Source organism: Balaenoptera musculus, chromosome 1, assembly GCF_009873245.2.
Source record: "Balaenoptera musculus isolate JJ_BM4_2016_0621 chromosome 1, mBalMus1.pri.v3, whole genome shotgun sequence".
Classification (NCBI taxonomy): Eukaryota; Metazoa; Chordata; class Mammalia; order Artiodactyla; family Balaenopteridae; genus Balaenoptera; species Balaenoptera musculus.
In genome coordinates, this window is record NC_045785.1 from 24,941,435 (window position 1) to 24,958,051 (window position 16,617).

The 16,617-nt window shown below is 55.7% G+C and overlaps 1 protein-coding gene across 5 annotated transcripts; it reads left to right on the top strand.

Annotated features, from left to right (window-relative positions):
• The first annotated feature begins 409 nt into the window (after window positions 1-409).
• On the top strand, window positions 410-10,387 carry TINAGL1 (tubulointerstitial nephritis antigen like 1). 5 transcript variants are annotated; one of them, XM_036862338.1, is made up of 12 exons: window positions 413-492; window positions 1,019-1,336; window positions 2,270-2,333; window positions 6,017-6,109; window positions 6,328-6,442; window positions 7,639-7,876; window positions 7,964-8,114; window positions 8,243-8,432; window positions 8,543-8,588; window positions 8,861-8,984; window positions 9,747-9,792; window positions 9,900-10,184. In XM_036862338.1, exons 2-12 carry the CDS (start codon window positions 1,027-1,029, stop codon window positions 10,038-10,040), a joined length of 1,518 nt encoding a protein of 505 aa, XP_036718233.1. In that variant the 5' UTR covers window positions 413-492; window positions 1,019-1,026; the 3' UTR covers window positions 10,041-10,184. The 5 variants fall into 5 exon arrangements, with proteins under 5 accessions (XP_036718225.1, XP_036718244.1, XP_036718233.1 ...); XM_036862358.1 differs by lacking the exon at window positions 413-492 and having other exon boundaries at window positions 1,027-1,336; window positions 7,753-7,876; window positions 9,900-10,040; XM_036862330.1 differs by lacking the exons at window positions 8,243-8,432; window positions 8,543-8,588 and having other exon boundaries at window positions 410-492; window positions 9,900-10,386.
• The last annotated feature ends 6,230 nt before the right edge of the window (window positions 10,388-16,617 follow it).

The window sequence follows — 16,617 nt, forward strand, 5'->3', positions numbered from 1 at the left end:
GTATTTATTACTGAGGGGTCACGGGGGGCTTAGAGATTTTTGCCGCCCACACTCTCCCCATCATTTCCCAAACTTAGGTCCCAAACTCGGAGCTCCGCTGCCCCCTATCTTCCCTTGTCCGCGCGAGCCCCTCAGCCCCACGGCGAAGCCCACTGGGCAGTCCTTACCAGTGTCACACCACAGTTGTTTCTGCTTCGGTTGGAGTTCCGCCCCTAAGGGAACGGCTTCCACCGGAGACCCAGCAAGGTCAGTCACGTGCTCACGGTCCCTCTCACTAGTCCCAATTTCGGAGTTACGGCGGGGCTCTTCCAGGTGCAAAAGAGTCGGGGCCCCTCCCTCCCGCCGCCGGGGCGGGGGCGGCGCGCAGGGCGGGGCGGTACAAAAAGCGATCCCGCCCCGCGTTCCTCACTTGACTTTGAGTGTCCGGCGGTCGCTGGAGCGGGAAGGCGGAGGCGAGTAGGGCAGCCGGGTTCAGCCCACACACCTCACCAGGTAGGGACGCTCCCCTGCTCAGAGGGGAGACGGTGTAGACAGAAGGAACAGAGAGCATGAGGGGCCAGGTGGAGGGACGAAGACAGGTGGCAGAGAGGGAGAGTGGAGGGGGGCAGAGGGGCACAGAGAGAGGGACACATGAGGGCACAAAGCCAGGGACCCCCATCAAGGACGGAGGCTGAGGGAAGCACAGGGATCCAGAACAGGAGGAGACCCCGGGTGCGAAGCATGGGTGTTGAGTGGGGAGCACCAAGAATAACACCATCCCCACCTCCTGTCCTTGAAGGTCCCCCGGCAGGTCAGGGAGGGGCTCCATTTCTTGCCTAAGCCCCTTCCCCCTGTAAGCCAGGGCACATAAACTGTGGCTCCTCGCCCCTGTCCTGCCTGGGGACACAGGAATCAGGGTCCCTGATGGAACCCCTTGGACTCACAGCCCCAGGAAGCTGGGAGATCAGTCCCTGGGGTGCCAGGGAATCTCTGTTGCCCACCACTTCTGACCCCTGAACTCTGCCCTCCCTGGGCCCAGGAGGCATCATGTGGCGATGTCCACTGGGGCTGCTGCTGTTGCTGCTGCTGGCTGGCGAGTTGGCCCTGGGTGCCCAGCGGGGTCGTGGGCGCCGGGAGCTAGCACCGGCTCTGCACCTGCGGGGCATCCGGGATGCGGGTGGCCGGTACTGCCAGGAGCAGGACCTGTGCTGCCGCGGCCGCGCCGATGACTGCGCCCTGCCCTACCTGGGTGCTACCTGTTACTGTGATCTCTTCTGCAACCGCACCGTCTCCGACTGCTGCCCTGACTTCTGGGACTTCTGCCTCGGCGTGCCACCCCCCTTTCCCCCCATCCAAGGTGGGCACCAGACGGCCAGGGGTGGGTCGCTTTGTCAAGCCCAAACTCAGCAAGGCTCAGCAGCAAGGCTGATGCATTGACATTTCCAGGGGGAGGCTTTGTAGAATCTGGGAAAGAGACCCCGCCCCTCTCTCTGCGCTTCTGGGAAGTCCCCACTCTGGTCTAACTTGAATCTCTCCAGTAAGATGGAAAAAGAAGAGCCTCGGTCTGTGGGATTTTAAGTTGGCCCAGGAGGAGGGCAGCCTCCTGCCCTTTCTCCCAGTCCTGCCTGTCTCCATATTCTGGACTTCGAAGGTGCTGGCCCCACCTGCTGACTCACCCTCAGACTGATAAAGCACACAGGGGTTGGTCAGCATCATCTTAACAATTCCTCTGCCTTTGCTCAGGATTCTCTACCCCTGAGATGGCTGGTCACACCTGGGAGGTGGATTAAGTCTGTTCCTGCTCTCAGCTCTCACCACCATCCACTCGCCCTTATGCAAGAGGAGAGTCACTTGAATTCTTTCCCACAATTCCATGGGGCTGCGGGTGTGAGACTGCATACCTGGGCTGTCACTCCAAAGTGCTGTGTCATCTTAGGGGTGTCACTTACCTTCTCTGGGCTTTGGCTTCCCCATACTCCTCCCACTCCCCATCTGCAAACCCCAATTCATTTAAATGGCATAGGATCTAAGGAATGTTGTGGCTGGCATCCAAGCAAAGCGAGAGGGATCCGGGCTGAAGTCGCTGAAGAACTTCCCAAGTAGCAGTTGGTGTGTGACCCTGTAGGAGATGTCTTCAGTTATAGCTTGGCTTTAGTTTCAGTGAGGGCTGATGTGTGTGAGTGTGTGTGTTTGGGAGGATTCGGGACACCTGACCTCTGAGGACCTGGCCATCTCAACCCATCGTCTCTGGTCTTGGCTCCACTTCTCTTTCTGACTTTCCTCCCACCAGGATGTATGCACAGGGGTCGCATCTATCCAGTCTTGGGAACCTACTGGGACAACTGTAACCGTTGGTGAGTGTTGGGGGCTTGCCTTGTGGGCTTTGTGGAACCGACTTGGCTCAAATCCTATCCCTGTCACTCCCTTGCCGGGGGCAAGGCCTTTCCCTTTTCTGAGCCTCAGTTTCCTCATCTGTAACGTGGGAGTTTTTACACGGACCATGTCAACTTCTATACCAGCATTCCACCAGCAGTCCCCAGGAGCAGTCAACCATGGATGCCCAGCTCCAGGTGCAGCCCCTCCTGCCTGGGGCTAGGCTACTGCGCCTCCCAACCTCTCTCCCTGTCACGGGCGAGTCCAAGAAGGGGGCGCCAGGAAGGAAACCTCTGACTGCAGCATCCGTTGCCCTGGACCGGATGAGGGTCAGGGATGGCTGAGCTGGCAGCCAGCCAGACTGCAGCAGGGCCTTCCCTGGAATGTGGCCCCTCCTCCTCCCCCAACCCTCCCCACCATTCCCAGTAGGAGAATGAAGGGGTTGGGGTGCCCCTCGACCTTAATCTGAGGCCTGAGATGGGAGGTGCGAAGCCTTGAATGCCTTAATGGAAACAATGGGGACCCTAAGACTTAGAGGAGGAGGCCCTGCACCCACTCCACCCCATGCCCTGGGACTGAGAGGGCCCCAGGGAGGAGGAAACTTTTTGGAATGCATTACGCGTAAGCTGTTTCCATTGCCTCACTGGCGTGAGGGGTGCCTGGGTCACAGTGAGAGTGGGGACTCGTGCATTTTAGCGTGTGTCTGGGTGAGAGAGCGTGTGTGTGTGTGCACGCTTTGAGTGTGTGTGACCTGTGTGTGTGTTTCAAAAGATGGAGCGTGCTTGCATGATTCTGCTGCTACTGATAGGATGCCTCTGGACATGGAGGGGTTAACACTCTCTCTCGGTCCCTTCCCTAGGGCCTGGCCACCCAGGCCCCCTCTGGAATGCTGGGACCTGCTGCCACCAGTCCTGCCTAGACCTGCTTGGACAGCCCTGGGGGGCAAAGGGGGAGGTGGCAGGAAAGGACTGACCAAGCCACTGCCCTCCCAGGCCAGTTCTGGCTGTGTTCCCTGCACTTGACACCTGAGGGAGGGTGTGGGACAGTGTCTGTGGGCCTCCCAGGCTCTGTGAGCCCTCGAGGATGCTTTCCAGAGTCAGAGGGGGAAGGGAAGGATGAAAGCCTCCCTGAAAGTGCCCCCACAGCTCCTGGGGCTGGAGATCCCAGCCATACTGGGTCTTCGTCCCCTTGAGGCTCCTTAAAAGGCAACAAGGGAGGCGGGAGCCTTGGGCAGGCTTGAAAGGATGCAGTTTAGCATCTTGTCATAGCAGAGTTATGAGCTTGTAAAAGCACTGTAGAATTCATAGAATTCAACTGTTCAGTCGACACCTATTAGAGACCTACTACGTGCCAGGTGCTGTGCTGGGCCAAGGAGATGCAGCCAGAATGCGGCAGACAGTCCTTGTCCCTGCACTGGAGCCTCTAGTCTAATGGTGACACAAATAACAAACCTGTCATTACAACCTTACAGGTGTGATGGGGGGAAAAGAGGTTAATGGGGGACCCTAGTTTAGAGTGGGGTGGGGGCGAGGGAAGGCTACTCAGGAAGGGATATTTATGCAGATACCAGGGAGATGAGAGCATGAGTGGCCCAGGCCCAGGAGGAGGGAACATGGGGGAAAATGGCTTGCGGAACGGCCAGGAGGTGGGACCGAGCTCATTGCAGCTGGAGCTTTGAAATGGGGAGAGAGGCCCCGAGGAGGGGCAGGCCACGTCCCATGGGTCTCATAAGCTGCGCCAAGGATTTTGCATTTTGCTCAAAGTGTCGTGCGCAGCCACTTAGGGAGCACACAGTCTGATTTGTGTTGTTCAAAGATCTCTCTGGCTTTAAGAGAGGGGTGTGTGTATTGGGCGGAGGGAATCACAACGAAGCAGGGAGCCTGGTTAGGAAGCCACTGCTGGGGTCCAGGTGAGAGGGGATAAGGGGCCAGAGTAGGGTGATGGTGGTGGAGGGGTGAGAGACAGGTGGATTCGGAGTCTTTCATGACCAGCTGATAGGGCAGGCTGGTGGTAAGTGGGTATGGGTGAGGGGCAGGCGGTAGGGGAGACACCACGGACCACACGGAGTTCTGGCTTGAACAACTGGGTAGATAAGGTGCCGTTTTCTGAGTTGAGGATGTTAAGGGAGGAACAGGTTTGGGGGAAGATAGTTGGGCCATTCTGAGATGCCTTTCACACACCCAGAGGAGCTGTCAGGAGGCCAGCTGGATATGAGTCTGAAACTCAAGGGGGTGGGGAGTTGGGGTTCCTGTAATGAGAACAATAATGGAAGATAACAATTCTTGAGCACATCACATGGGCCAGGCCCTGGGCTGAGTACTTTGCAAGCTTGCCTTTTAATCCCTGGAAGGTGGTACTATTATTATCCTCATTTTACAGACAACATTGAGGGAGAGTTTAAAATAACTTACCTAAGGTCACATGACTAGTCAGCTAGACTCTGAACCCTGGATTCAATTCAGAATCCATGCTCTTAATCACTTCACTGTACTGCCCCATTCATTCATTCATTCATTCCACAAATATCTATTGGGTGGCTCCTATGTGCTAGGTTTTGTTTTTAGGCACTGAAGGTATCAAACAATACCTGCCCTCAAGGACCTTAGATTCTGTGAGGAAACAGGTATAGACAATATAAATAACTAAAGATATAATACGTCAGATAGTGATGACAGGCTGAGGAGAAAAGAAGACAGGGAAGCAGGGTAGGAAGGGTGGAGGACGCTGAGATAGGGTGGCCAGGGCAGGCCGCCCTGAGAAGGTGACATTTGAATAAGGACTTAGAAGAAGTGAGAGGGGCCATGAGGATGTTGGAGGAAGAACAGCGCAAAGGCCCTGGGGCAGGAGCACGGCTGGTGTCAACAGCCGGGACCAGCCTGGCTGGGACCTCAGGCACCAGGACGGGGAAGAGGGGGTCAGAGAGGGGACAGGAGGACAGATCGTGCAGGGCCTTGTTGGCACTGGAAGGACTTTGGCTCTTATTCTTGATGTGAAGCCAGTGGCAGGTTTTGGGCAGGGGAATGGCATGATATGATTTGGGTTTAACAGGATCGCTCGGGCAGCAGTGTTAAAAATATACCGAAGCGGGGGAGGGGGGCACAGGGCAGAATCGGAGAGAACAGTGAGGAGGCTACAGCATAATCCAAGTGAAAGGTGATTGGACCATGGTGGCTGCAGAAAAGAATGAGACGTGGTTTGGATTCTGGATGTGTTTTTAAGGTAGAGTCAACACGATTTGCCAGTGAATCGGGTTAGCATGTGAGAGAGAGTCAAGGGTGCCTCCCAGGCTTTTGGCCTACGCTCCAGGAGAGGAATGGAGTGCCGTTTTCAAGGACTGTGGCAGGCGCAGGCCTGGGAGTAGGGGAGAACAGGAATTTGGTTTGGGATGTGGTGAGTGTGACCTGTTAGACACCCAGGAGGTGATGTGGTGTAGCAGTAAGATCCTTGAATCTGGAGTTTAGGGAGAGATCTGAGAAGCAGATGTAAACTTGAGAATCATAAATTTGAAATTGACATTTAAAGCCACCAGGCTGGATGGGATCATCTGGCGGTCCTCTCATAGGTGCTGATGCAGAATTTCAGGCCCGTGTTGACCTCTGAGGCCTCCTCCCTTCCGAGGATGCCCAGCACCACCTCACCTCTTCCTTCCCTCCTGTTCTTCCAGCACCTGCCAGGAGAAAGGGCAGTGGGAGTGTGACCAGGAGCCATGCCTGGTGGACGAAAACATGATCAAGGCCATCAACCAAGGCAACTATGGGTGAGAGGCCCTAAAAATGCCCCGAGTGGGCACACATGCACGTGCACACACATATACACATACGTTCTGCCCGAGATGCATGTCCTGCCAGGTGCACCCACACTCAGATCTTATTCATGTGTACATTTAGCTGGTAGGCATTCTCTCCCACCCACATGCGCATACCTCCAGGACCCCCAGCCTTGGCCGGTCTGTGAGCTCCATCCCCTCTCTTTCAGGTGGCGGGCTGGGAACCACAGTGCCTTCTGGGGCATGACCCTGGATGAGGGCATTCGCTACCGCCTGGGCACCATCCGCCCGTCTTCCTCCGTCACCAATATGAATGAGATTCATGTAAGTCCATCCCTGCCCACAATCTTGCCATCTCCTCTTGGCCTACGACCTCAGGGACGCTGGCACCCTGTGCCCTGCTTCTCCAAGGGCCTAAGCCTGTCCCCCACCAATAGGCTGTGTATCCCTGGACAAGGGACTCCCCTTCTCTGGGCCTTAGGTTTCTGCCTATAACAAGATACGCTGCACTGCAAGAACTGATGCTCAGATTCTGAGTTTTGTGGTCCCAGCATCTGACCCTCCCTAGCTTCTCCGGCCTCTCCGGCTTGGGAAAAATGTCATTGGTCCCAGTATGGCTGGGTTAGGGCCCTAAGGGCCAGGAGGTCACCTTGGTATTTTGGGAAGGGAGGGACAGACACTCCTCCAGCTTTGGCCAGAGAGCAGCAATTCTCGGAAACAAACACCATCTCAGCAGAACCCCCAGAGAGGAGGGGGTTTCTCCCTTCCCACCAGTGGGACCCTCCAGAGGAAGAAATGAGAACCAGACCCAGAACAGTCAAAGGGTGAGGAAGGGGAGCTTCAGCGGGACAGGGCTGGGTCACATGCCAGAGGCTCCTTCCATCAGTGGCCGGCAGGGAGGAGGCGGTGACTGGCCAGCGCGGCCCTCCCTGCAGAGGGAGCTCAGCTCAAGGCTGAGGTGACCAGACCCTGCCCCTGCCCTTACTCCCCTGGGCCTCCGGCTATTTTCTGCCTCCTGCTGTTTGCCTTGGCAGCCTGCCCAGTCACGGGACCTTACTGCTTCTTCCCTCCCCTGCCCTTTGGGGCCTGAAGCCCAAGGTCCTGGTGGGAAGAAGGATGTAGCAGATCAGAAGGTGCAGAGGAGGAAAGAGGCAGGGGTTGAGGATGGAAAGTGGCCCGACCACTTCCCTATTCCTGGCTTCAATTGCCTCGCCTGTAAAACAGGACTAGTCACCCCCCACCTGACACTAGAGAAGCACTAAATGGTGCCGGGGTCTTCCTCTGGGTCACCGTGGAGGTTGCTGGACTCTCTCAGCAACAGAGGGCTCAAGATCAAACTGCACAAGGCCCTGGGCTCTTTTTTTTTTTTTTTTTAAACATCTTTATTGGAGTATAATTGCTTTACAGTGGTGTGTTAGTTTCTGCTGTATAACAAAGTGAATCAGCTATGCATATACATATATCCCCATATCTCTTCCCTCTTGCGTCTCCCTCCCACCCTCCCTATCCCACCCCTCTAGGTGGTCACAAAGCACCGAGGCCCTGGACTCTTGGGACACCTCCAATGCCTAGGGCCCCTGAGGGGCAGTCTGGGGCAGAGGCAGGAGGCAGACAGAGTGACCTTTTCCTTGCAGACAGTGCTGAGCCCAGGGGAGGTGCTGCCCAGAGCCTTCGAGGCCTCTGAGAAGTGGCCCAACCTGATCCACGACCCTCTCGACCAGGGCAACTGTGCAGGCTCCTGGGCCTTCTCCACGGCAGGTACGTTCAAGGGCAGGGGCTGGCCAGGTGGGAAAGGAGGGCAAAGGCCTGAGCCCCTGACGGCCCCTCTACCTCCCCTCCCACCAGCCGTGGCATCTGATCGAGTCTCAATCCATTCTCTGGGGCACATGGCACCTGTCCTGTCGCCCCAGAACCTGCTGTCTTGTGACACGCACAACCAGCAGGGTTGCCGCGGTGGGCGACTTGACGGTGCCTGGTGGTTCCTGCGCCGTCGAGGGTGAGCAGCAAGGGGGTAGGGAAGAGGGCATGAGGCGGGGGTCTTAGGAAGGGAAAGCCTGCAGGAAGGGCCTGGGCCAGGCTGCCCCATGCCCACTCTGTCCCCGCTCCCTCCTGCTGCCCCTGCAGGGTTGTGTCTGACCACTGCTACCCGTTCTCGGGCCATGGGTGGGACGAGGCTGGCTCCGCACCCCGCTGCATGATGCACAGTCGGGCCATGGGTCGGGGCAAACGGCAGGCCACTGCCCGCTGCCCCAGTAGCTATGTCCATGCCAATGACATCTACCAGGTCACTCCTGCCTACCGCCTCGGCTCCAACGTAAGTCTGCACTTGGGTGAGGGGGCAAAGGCAGGAGAGCTGGAAGGTTGGCCAAAGGCTTGAGCCTTGCGCCTGATGGATACTCTCCTCCCCACCCCCTCACCCTTCAGGAGAAGGAGATCATGAAGGAGCTGATGGAGAATGGCCCTGTCCAAGGTAAATGCCCCTCATCCTGCCCCCTGATTCCAGAAGCTTGTGCCTGCTTGAGACTGGGCACAGAGGCACAGGTGGTCCGTACAGCATTGAGCAGCAAGTCCACTGGGGCCAGGAGCGGGGGGACCATGTCCCTTCCCCAGGAGCAGCACCTGGAGGGGGCACTTAGAGTCTTGGTACCAGAGGCCCCGGGGCCTGGGCATGCATCTCCAGGCTTGGGTATCAGTGCCTGTGCTGATGGGCTGAGCCAGCCCCATTTTGACCTCTGCCCACAGCCCTCATGGAGGTGCACGAGGACTTCTTCCTGTACCAGAGCGGCATCTACAGCCATACACCAGTGAGCCTTGGGAGGCCGGAGCAATACCGCCATCATGGGACCCATTCGGTCAAGATCACAGGGTGAGGGGCTTGGTGGGCAGGGGGGTTGGGGGCAGCAGGGCTTGCACTGGGGCCTCTGAGTCTGCCTTGAATCCTTACCACCTCTCTGCAAAGCTCCATTTCATAGGGGAGGAAACCGAGACTCAAAAAGAGGAGGTACTTGCCCTGGGTCACACCAAGAGTTAGGGGCCTTTTAAGGTGTTTTAGAACTCTTCCTTCCTTACACACTGGGAAAACTAACTCCAAATGAAATATAGACAAGGATTCAAGAGTTGCTCAACCTCTCCCCAGCTCAGCACCTGTCCCAGCTCTGCCTGACTCACTCCCCCAGCCCTCAGTTTCCCCAGCTGATATAAGAGGCAATGCTAGAGTCACTGATTTCAATAGTCCAACCAATGAAATTTACTTTGCACACACACCCCGCCCCCCGTCCCCCATCCCCCGCCAGGTGAGGAGGGAGGGCAGGCAGATGTGTGAGGTCCCAGAGAGCTGGTCGCTGGGATGTGGATCCCTGGAGGGGGGAGGCCCAGTTTCCCTCCTTTTCTGCTTCCCCCTCCAGTTGTCCCTTTGGGACCGTCCCCACACCGGGCACAGGTGCACAGAATTAGAGATGTGGAGACTGAGGGAGATGCAGAGAGGGACAGAGAGCTGCCCAAGTCCTGAGGGTGCACCCAAGTCACCAAAGGCAGCAGGGGCCTGGGCAGGGAAGGCCGCGGGCGGGAGCTCGGGAGCTCCTGAAAGCAGGTGAATCAGCGCCCTTCCCTCTCCGGCTCTGCCCCGCAGGTGGGGGGAGGAGACGCTGCCCGACGGAAGGACGCTCAAGTACTGGGTGAGTCCCTGCGCCGCGTGCCCTGCGGCCGCTGTCACCTTCCCCCGGGCCTCCTGTCCTCCTCCCCCACTCCGATTCCCCTCCTCACAGCTCCTCCTCATTCCCAGACGGCGGCCAACTCGTGGGGCCCAGCCTGGGGAGAGAGGGGCCACTTCCGCATCGTGCGCGGCGCCAACGAGTGCGATATCGAGAGCTTCGTGCTGGGCGTCTGGGGCCGCGTGGGAATGGAGGACATGGGTCACCACTGAGGCCGCGGGCACCACGCCGGGAAGAGCCTCCTGTGGGGCAGCAGCCCCCGCCCCGCCCGCCCGACGGAGCTCCGGGCCCCAGGGGCCTAATCCTCGCGCGGGTTCCGCTGACGCAGCGCCCGGCTTGGGAGCCGCGGGCCGGCGAGGCTGGCGGAGCCCCCAGACCTCCCAGCGGGGGCTGGGCAGGGCCTGGCCGGGGAGGAGCAAGACCACCGAAGCCAGGACACCCCCTTCTCCGGCCCCACCACTCCACCCCACCCTTGTACTCTTATTCCTCAAAGATATTTATTTTTCTTTTCACTGTTTTAAAATAAAAACAAAGTATTAATAACTATGTATCGGGGCTTCCCTGGTGGCCCAGTGGTTAAGAGTCCGCCTGCCAATGCAGGGGACACGGGTTTGAGCCCTGGCCCTGGACGGGGAAGATCCCACATGCCGCAGAGCAACAAAGCCCGTGAGCCACAACTACTGAGCCTGCGCTCCAGAGTCCGTGAACCACAACTACTGAAGCCTGCGTGCCTAGAGCCCGTGCTCCACAACAAGAGAAGCCACCACAATGAGAAGCTCGTGCACCGCAACTAAGAGTAACCCCCGCTCGCCGCAACTAGAGAAAGCCCGCGCGCAGCAACGAAGACCCAACGCAGGCAAAAATAAATAAATAAATTAAAAAACAGAAAAACAAAAAAAAACTATGTATCTTGGAACTTCTGGGCATGGAAAACCAGGCCAGAGTTTGGGTGGCATATGGTTAGACAGCAGAAAGGACTGCCTGAGGTGGTGGGTTGGGGGGAGGTGGACCAGAAATCTTAGCCTCCATTCAGCCCTAATTGTCAGTGGCCCTGGACACTGACCCACTTGGAGATGGGGCATGGATGGCATGGCCTTTGGCCCCTAGAGAGTCGTGGGCCCGTGGGAACCACCTCTCAGACGCTGAGTCAGCGTCGCCTGAGGCGGGGGAATCCAACCCACCAATCAGCAGAACTGGCGCCAGTGCCCAGCAGGCAAGGGGGGCACAGCCCCACAGAAGCTGGAGCCTCTGTCTCTGCAGATCAGCCTCTCCAAGCCACCCAGGCAAAGGGACCCCCCCTGCTTCCCCTACCCCTAGGCCAGGCTGGGCCTGCCTCTCTGAGCCCTCTCCCTCCCCCACCTCCCCATGCTCCCAGTGCCAGAAGAATTAAGTCCAGGCCTCGGCCTGGCATTCAAGGCCATCAGGACCCACCCCACCAGCCTCCTCACCAGCTTCTTCACCCAGTGCCCAGGTGACTCCAGAGTCCTCACTGCTCACTAATGTCCAGTACACACACAGACCACTGGGCATTTGTACATGCTGCTCTCGGTCCAGATGCCCTTCCGTTCCACCCACCCCTGTCCCACTGCTGTTTCAAAGCCAACTCCAGGGTTTCTTCAATCAGACAGTACTGGTGGAGAGTAACTGATGTGCCAGGTGCTGTGCAAGGGACCCATGAGCCCCCAAACCACCCCAACCCCACTTAGCATGGCTTAGACACCCCCTCCCTGAGCTCATCTGCATCTTGCCCTTTCACCAGTATTTCACGTATCCTCCTTATGCTGGAAGTTCCTTGAGGGCAGCGAGTGGGTCTGGTTCATTGATGAGTCCTGGTACCCACACCTGTACACTGGATAAGGTGGTGTTACAGTTTGTGGAATGGTTGAATGAATATAACCCGTTCTTTCCCCCCCATTCCCTTCTCAAGACTCCCTCCCCAGCCCACCCCTCTAGGCACCATGGTCAGTGTGAAGTCCTGCCTTTCCAGGAGCTCAGGGAGGCTGTGCCTGGTGATGGGGCCTCCCATGGCAGGAATCCTCCTTGCCCCCACCCCCAGCTGACCGGGAAGGCAGGGGAGCCAGAGTCGCTGAGCAGAGGCAGCAGGGAGGTCTGTCCCCTGGCAGGCAGCCCCTCAGGGCCAGCCTTGTCCCCCGGGCCGCTTGGGCATCACCTGAAAGGAATGCGGGGTGACCGATAAGCCGCTGCCTTTGTTTCATTTCCTGTTTGCTAGGACGTCCCGAGCTGGCTCCCCTGGCCGGCCCGCCTGTCCCCAAGGAGCCAAGGCTGGCCGGGGGCCCTGGGGACAACGAAGGGAGGGGAGTCCTGAGCAGGGGTGACGGGGGCTGCCCAGTTACTACCCCCTCTGCGCCTTTGGCTGCCAGACGCGCCCACTGCTCCCATCCCGCTGGAAAAACCCCGGTCCAGGGGCGCGGCTGGAATTTTCTACAAGGACCTTTGGCGGAAGCAATGGGGGTTGGGAAAGGGAGGGGAACAGGGGCGCGGCCGGGTCTCCAGGCTCTTAGCTCTGCCAGCCCTGCTGGGAGGCCTGACCCTCTGGACCCAAGTGGGGTCGGCCCAGCTCTGTTCCTGGGCCAGGGGCCCCAGGCCCGCAAGGTCCGCCGTGGAGCGGGAGAGCGTGTGAATGGGGCTGGGGCGGGCTTAGTGGGTGCCTCGTCAGCCACCTCTGGTTCTCTCAGTGAGAACCAACACTCAATGAACATGTTGTTGCAGAGGGAGAGGCAGACCAAGGACCTCCAACCAGATTACTGCCCTTGAGTGGGTCCAGAAAGAAATCCTGGCACCCCAGCACCCTGCTCTGTGTCCTGAGGCTAGTCCCTTGCTCTCTCTGGGCCAAGGGCGTCCTTAGACAAACCTGAGTTTGAACCCCTACTCTGCTTGTTCTGCACTGGCTATGTAATCTTGACCTCTCAGAGCCTCTGTTTTTCTATCTTTAATGGGGATAATAGTACTCACCTCCTGGAGTTATTGGGAGGATTAAAAGAGACAAACATGCTAAGCATTTAGCACCATGCTTGGAACTTATTAAGGGTTCAATAAATGGTAACAGCTCCAATCTTCTAAAGGTAGGGGTGGACTTGATAATGTAAATGTTTTTCATAATGAGCTAAACATTTATTTAGTGCTTAGCCACAGCCTTCTGACAGCACGTTGTTCTGAGTGTTTTACATATATTATCTCATTTAATACTAAAAATAAGCCCCTATTTCCTTATTTTGCAGATAAGGAACAGAAGCATAGAAGAATCTGAAAGTTGGTTGAGGCAGGATTAAACCCAGGCTGTCTGACTTCTCATATTAATCAACTTTGTACTAATAGTGGTTGTTTGGTAGTGATAGTCCAATGTCTTTTTCCAAGTCCTTTCCCTGTTTGACAAACTCTTATTCATCCTTCAAAACCCAGCTCAAATGTCTCTCCTCTGGAAAGCCTTTCCTGGTGTCCATCTTCTAGACCTCCAGGGACTCCAGCATACATCCCTGGCACAGACAACTTTTCCTCCCACAAAAGGTTGGGGCAGGAGTTTTTTTCTTAGTCCCGTCCTTTCTTATGCACCAAATGTTCCGCTTGGGCATTCATTCTGGTCTCCCATGGAGCTCTGCAGGGTCCCGAGTCACCTGACTTTCGTTTCCCGAGAGCTGCTGAGTTACATCACTTCACTAGTGCTGATGTTTCACATCTTCCTGGTATCTTGCCAAACCCCATCCTTGCCAGGTGCCCATTAAGGGAAAGGAATCCATGCCTACTGAGTCTGCAGTGGGCCAAGCCTTGGGCTGAGTGCTTCACACACTTTAGCTCATTTGATCCTACAAACAACCCTGTGAAAAAGTATATCTTTAGAAACCAATGCCAACAAGTGAGGTGACCCTGGGAATCTAAGGGAGGGGTGAACTTCCAGATTGTGAGCAGGGCTAGTGGGCCCAGGCACAGCCAGAACTAGGGATCCAAATCCTGCCAGGACTCACTCACATACTCTGTCTCTCTCTGCCCTGCCTCTCCCTCTCTAGACTAACTCTGCCATGAGGTAGGACATTTGACCAATGACAACTCCTGAGCCTCTCACATTTTCACAGCCATCTTCTCAGTTTTGACTCAAAACAAAACAGAACAGGGAAGGCTTCCGACTGGCCCAGCTCTAATCAGGTGTCCACCTGTGGGCCAACCATCTATAGCCAAGGGACAGGATCATAGATGCCATGACTGCCCTGGCTGAACCAGTGTTTGGAGGAGAAGATCCTAAAGAAGGGGAAGACTGCTGTTCCAGGGGAAAGGAGGGATGCTGAACAGATGATGGAAACAGTCTATAATAGCTAGGGACTACTGTTACCACCATTGGACAGGTGAGGAGATAGAGGCTCAGGGAAGCATGGGATTGGTCAGGTCACTTAGCTGATAAGTGGTGCAGCTGGATACAGCCCACACTGCCTACCACTGAATTTGTAGATCAACCCAGAAAGATGACTTTGTGGGTCAGAGAATGAGATGTTCCTCCCCTAGCTTCTCCCTGATGACTCATTCCTGAACCCTGGGAGATAATTTTTCTAGAATCCCACCCATTTTGTGAAAATTCTGTGGCTCTGACACTAACACCCGAGGCAGTCTTCCCAAAGTAAAGCAAAGCTCAGTCTGAGCAGGCCTTCCAGGAGAGCATCCTTCTTCCTGCTCCAAGGGGAATAGCGCGGTCCCCACCGTGGGATGTGATGAGATGGTTTAACAGGAGCTGTTTGTTTTGAGAGCAGAGGTATGAGTGAATGAATGGGTGCACACAGGCAGGGCCCAGAAGCACGGTCAACGTTGGCAGCAGGGCCCCCTGCTGGCTGAATCTGCACTGCCCCCACCACAGCCCAGAGAAGCGAAGAGCAGGGACCTGGGAGACACCTGGAACTGAGCAGCTACCGGCATGCACATTTCTCAGACTCCCTGGGTGAGTCCTCATTACTGCTCCATGAAGCCTGGAGACCGGCAAGGAGACAGAAAGGGGCAGAACTGGGAATGCATCTCATTCTGTTGGACTCCAGGGCCCCCCACTCTGCACCTCTCACCCAGATGTTGTGCCCCAGCCTGGCCAGGAGAGGGCTTTGAGGTTCCTGTGGCTCTGTCACCTGTGGCTCTGTCCTCCACTCAGGCTCCCCTGTCTCCCCCCAGCACACACAACCTCCCTAAGAAAGCCTCTAATTCAGAGCCAGACAGACCCAGGCTCAAAGCCAGGCACCACTGGACTCCCCGAAGCTCACTTTCCACTCTGAACCTCAGTTTCCTAGTCTGTAAAATGGGAACAGTTATCTCTGCCATCTCTGTGTGGGACCTGACCAAGATTGAACATTTCCCTAAGAATGAGGAAATGAGGGAAACAAGCTGGGCCCACGGAGAGTCAGACTGAAGAAACTGGTACCTAATGAATCAGAGCAGAGACGTGCAAAGTCACCTTAAAGGGCCAGGCTGACTCTGGGTCCTGTAGAAGCTGACAGTCCTAGGTGAAAGTACTGACCCATCTAAAGTAATAAAGTACCCTCAGACAAAGGTGAGTCCCCGTGATCCTGAGATACTGAGTTTGTCCAGGGAGAGGCTGCTCTGGCCATCAGACCAGTGGCCAAGCTGAGTCTGTGTTATGATGGACAAGGTGGGTGTTATTGATGGGCTTTGAGTAGTTCCTTCCCCCGAGGCAGGGTAGTGCTCTGGAGACCTGGACGTGGGGGCTTAGACTGGGGCCATTAACCCAGGGTCTCAGCCTCAAATGTCTTTGGGACTAGGCAGATACAAGGTGAGCCAGGAGTGTCGGAATAGGGAATAGCGGGGCCTGCGTCCAGCATGTATTGGAGAGTGCACACTTGCCTAAAGGCATTCAGAATCAATGACTTTTAAACACATGATGCCAGCCTGCATCACTCAGGGTCCCAACAGGAAATGGCGTGTTCTAATGAAAAGAACTTGGGCAGAGTTTATTTTCAAAAGGACTAATGACAAAGTAGGGCATAGGGGAGTCGCAAGAGCTCTGAGGCTAGCAATAGCATAGCTTTCATTCCCCTAGGCCGCAGGGTCAAAGGGAGGGAGCGGTGACCAGGCTCTGATGGAGAGTTATGTAGAGCAGAGGTGACCTCACGGTGAAGGGGCAGGGGAATAAATACCTCAACCTCACTCTTTCCCCTCCCTCTCCTCTCCTGCTGGCTCCTCATTTACCAAACCCCACAGGAGCCGCGGCTGTGGACTTTCACATGGACAAGAAATAAAGTTCTATCTTATTTAAACCACTGTTTTTTAGGGTCTTTTGAAACAGCAATCTAGCCCTAACCAACACACACATAAAAGGAAACATCTGCCAAGAAGATATAATAATCATGAACTTATATGGATCATAAACTTATATTTATTTTGGTGAAATATATCAAGCAAATCTGTCAGAACCACAAGGAGAAAGGCAGGAATCTATAAACAAAGTGGGAATTTTTTTTTTCAAAGTGGGAAATTCTAATTAAGCTTTCTTAAAACCAGTGGATCAAATAGCAAAACATTAGTAAGGACACAGAAGTTAGAACAATGTAATTAAGAACTTCATCTGCTAGATAAACATAAACTTTACACCTCCTTACACACAGAATACCCATTGTTTTCAAGTTCACATGGAACACTTTTAAAAACACCACATATATGGCCATAAAGGAAGTCTAAGACTTTTTTAAAGAATCAATTTCATTGGGACTTCCCTGGTGGCTCAGTGGTTAAGAATCCGCCTGCCAATGCAGGGGACACGGTTCGAGCCCTGGTCCGGGAAGATCC

Bases quoted from the DNA above. Each gene is read 5' to 3' on its own strand.
- TINAGL1 (XM_036862330.1), top strand. From the start codon at position 1,027: ATGTGGCGATGTCCACTGGGGCTGCTGCTGTTGCTGCTGCTGGCTGGC. The intron at 2,334-6,016 runs GTGAGTGTTGGG...CTGTTCTTCCAG, and splicing joins TGGGACAACTGTAACCGTTG to CACCTGCCAGGAGAAAGGGC. The intron at 6,110-6,327 runs GTGAGAGGCCCT...CCTCTCTTTCAG, and splicing joins ATCAACCAAGGCAACTATGG to GTGGCGGGCTGGGAACCACA.